At 55.6% G+C, this 854-nt stretch overlaps 1 protein-coding gene across 1 annotated transcript in view; it reads right to left on the reverse strand.

Moving 5' to 3' along the window:
* Positions 1–678, reverse strand: part of VDBG_05361 (conserved hypothetical protein) — a gene marked incomplete at both ends in the record, with an annotated part of 1208 nt that extends 530 nt beyond the window's left edge. Inside the window, 2 exons of the mRNA XM_003004202.1 lie at positions 114–436; positions 557–678. Of these exons, the coding sequence (XP_003004248.1) occupies positions 114–436; positions 557–678 (445 nt within the window). The remainder of the gene's footprint in view (positions 1–113; positions 437–556) is intronic.
* Positions 679–854: the final 176 nt, after the last annotated feature.

Raw genomic sequence — 854 nt, forward strand, 5'->3', positions numbered from 1 at the left:
GGTGCGAAGATAATAGATAGATATAGACGTGGATCTTGGGTACGTAATATGTTAGAAAGAAAGGGGAGAGAGAGAGAGGGGGAGCAGCGAGCTCGCGCGCAGAGAAAACACACCATAGAGCCAGTGCTGGAGTACACCGAGCGAAAGACCATGAATCGCCGTCGCATTGTTCCAGCTCAGAGGTTGCTGGCCAAAGATCATGCCGTCCTCCTCAAAGGGACGGTTGTCGAGGTCGAAGATGCAGAGGTTCCTGCCGAGAGGCTTCGTCCACCGAGCGGGCTTATCAGCGGGGAGCTTCCACTCAAAGGCGCCGTAGGGCTTGTAGACTTTGGCATCGAGCTCAATGGATGGTTTCGCAACTTCTTCGAGGAAGAACTTGCGCATGTCGTCCCAAGAGTCATGGTGTTCGGGTGTGGAGCGGAAGCTTCCTGGGGATCTCCGAGAGGAGGATGAAGAGACAAACGGTCAGCCAAGAAAACAAAAGAATGTCTGGAGAGTGGCAGAGATCGAGGGCACAGGAGCTGCTCAGCAGGAACAGCACGAGCCGTGAACGTACATGGAGGCAAAGTCCCAGCTATCCACGCGGTTGTGCGCCAGACCGATGAAGATGACGATGAGGAGAACCGAGCCGGCGACGACGCCGGCCACCTTGTTCGACCTCAACAGGCCGGGAATCATGATGGCGGAGAGATTAGCTAAGATGAGAAGGAAGCCGCTGTGGGTCGTTAAGATGGAGAGGAAGGAAGAGAGAGAAACAGAATCCGTTGTCAGAGGCAGAGGCAGAAGAGCCGAGTCGTGAAGGCCCCCTCAGCAGCCCGTCGTCGTCTGAAGAGAAAAAGAGCGGCAGCGGTGGT

The sequence above is a fragment of the Verticillium alfalfae genome, genomic scaffold (assembly GCF_000150825.1).
Source record: "Verticillium alfalfae VaMs.102 supercont1.6 genomic scaffold, whole genome shotgun sequence".
Classification (NCBI taxonomy): domain Eukaryota; kingdom Fungi; phylum Ascomycota; class Sordariomycetes; order Glomerellales; family Plectosphaerellaceae; genus Verticillium; species Verticillium alfalfae.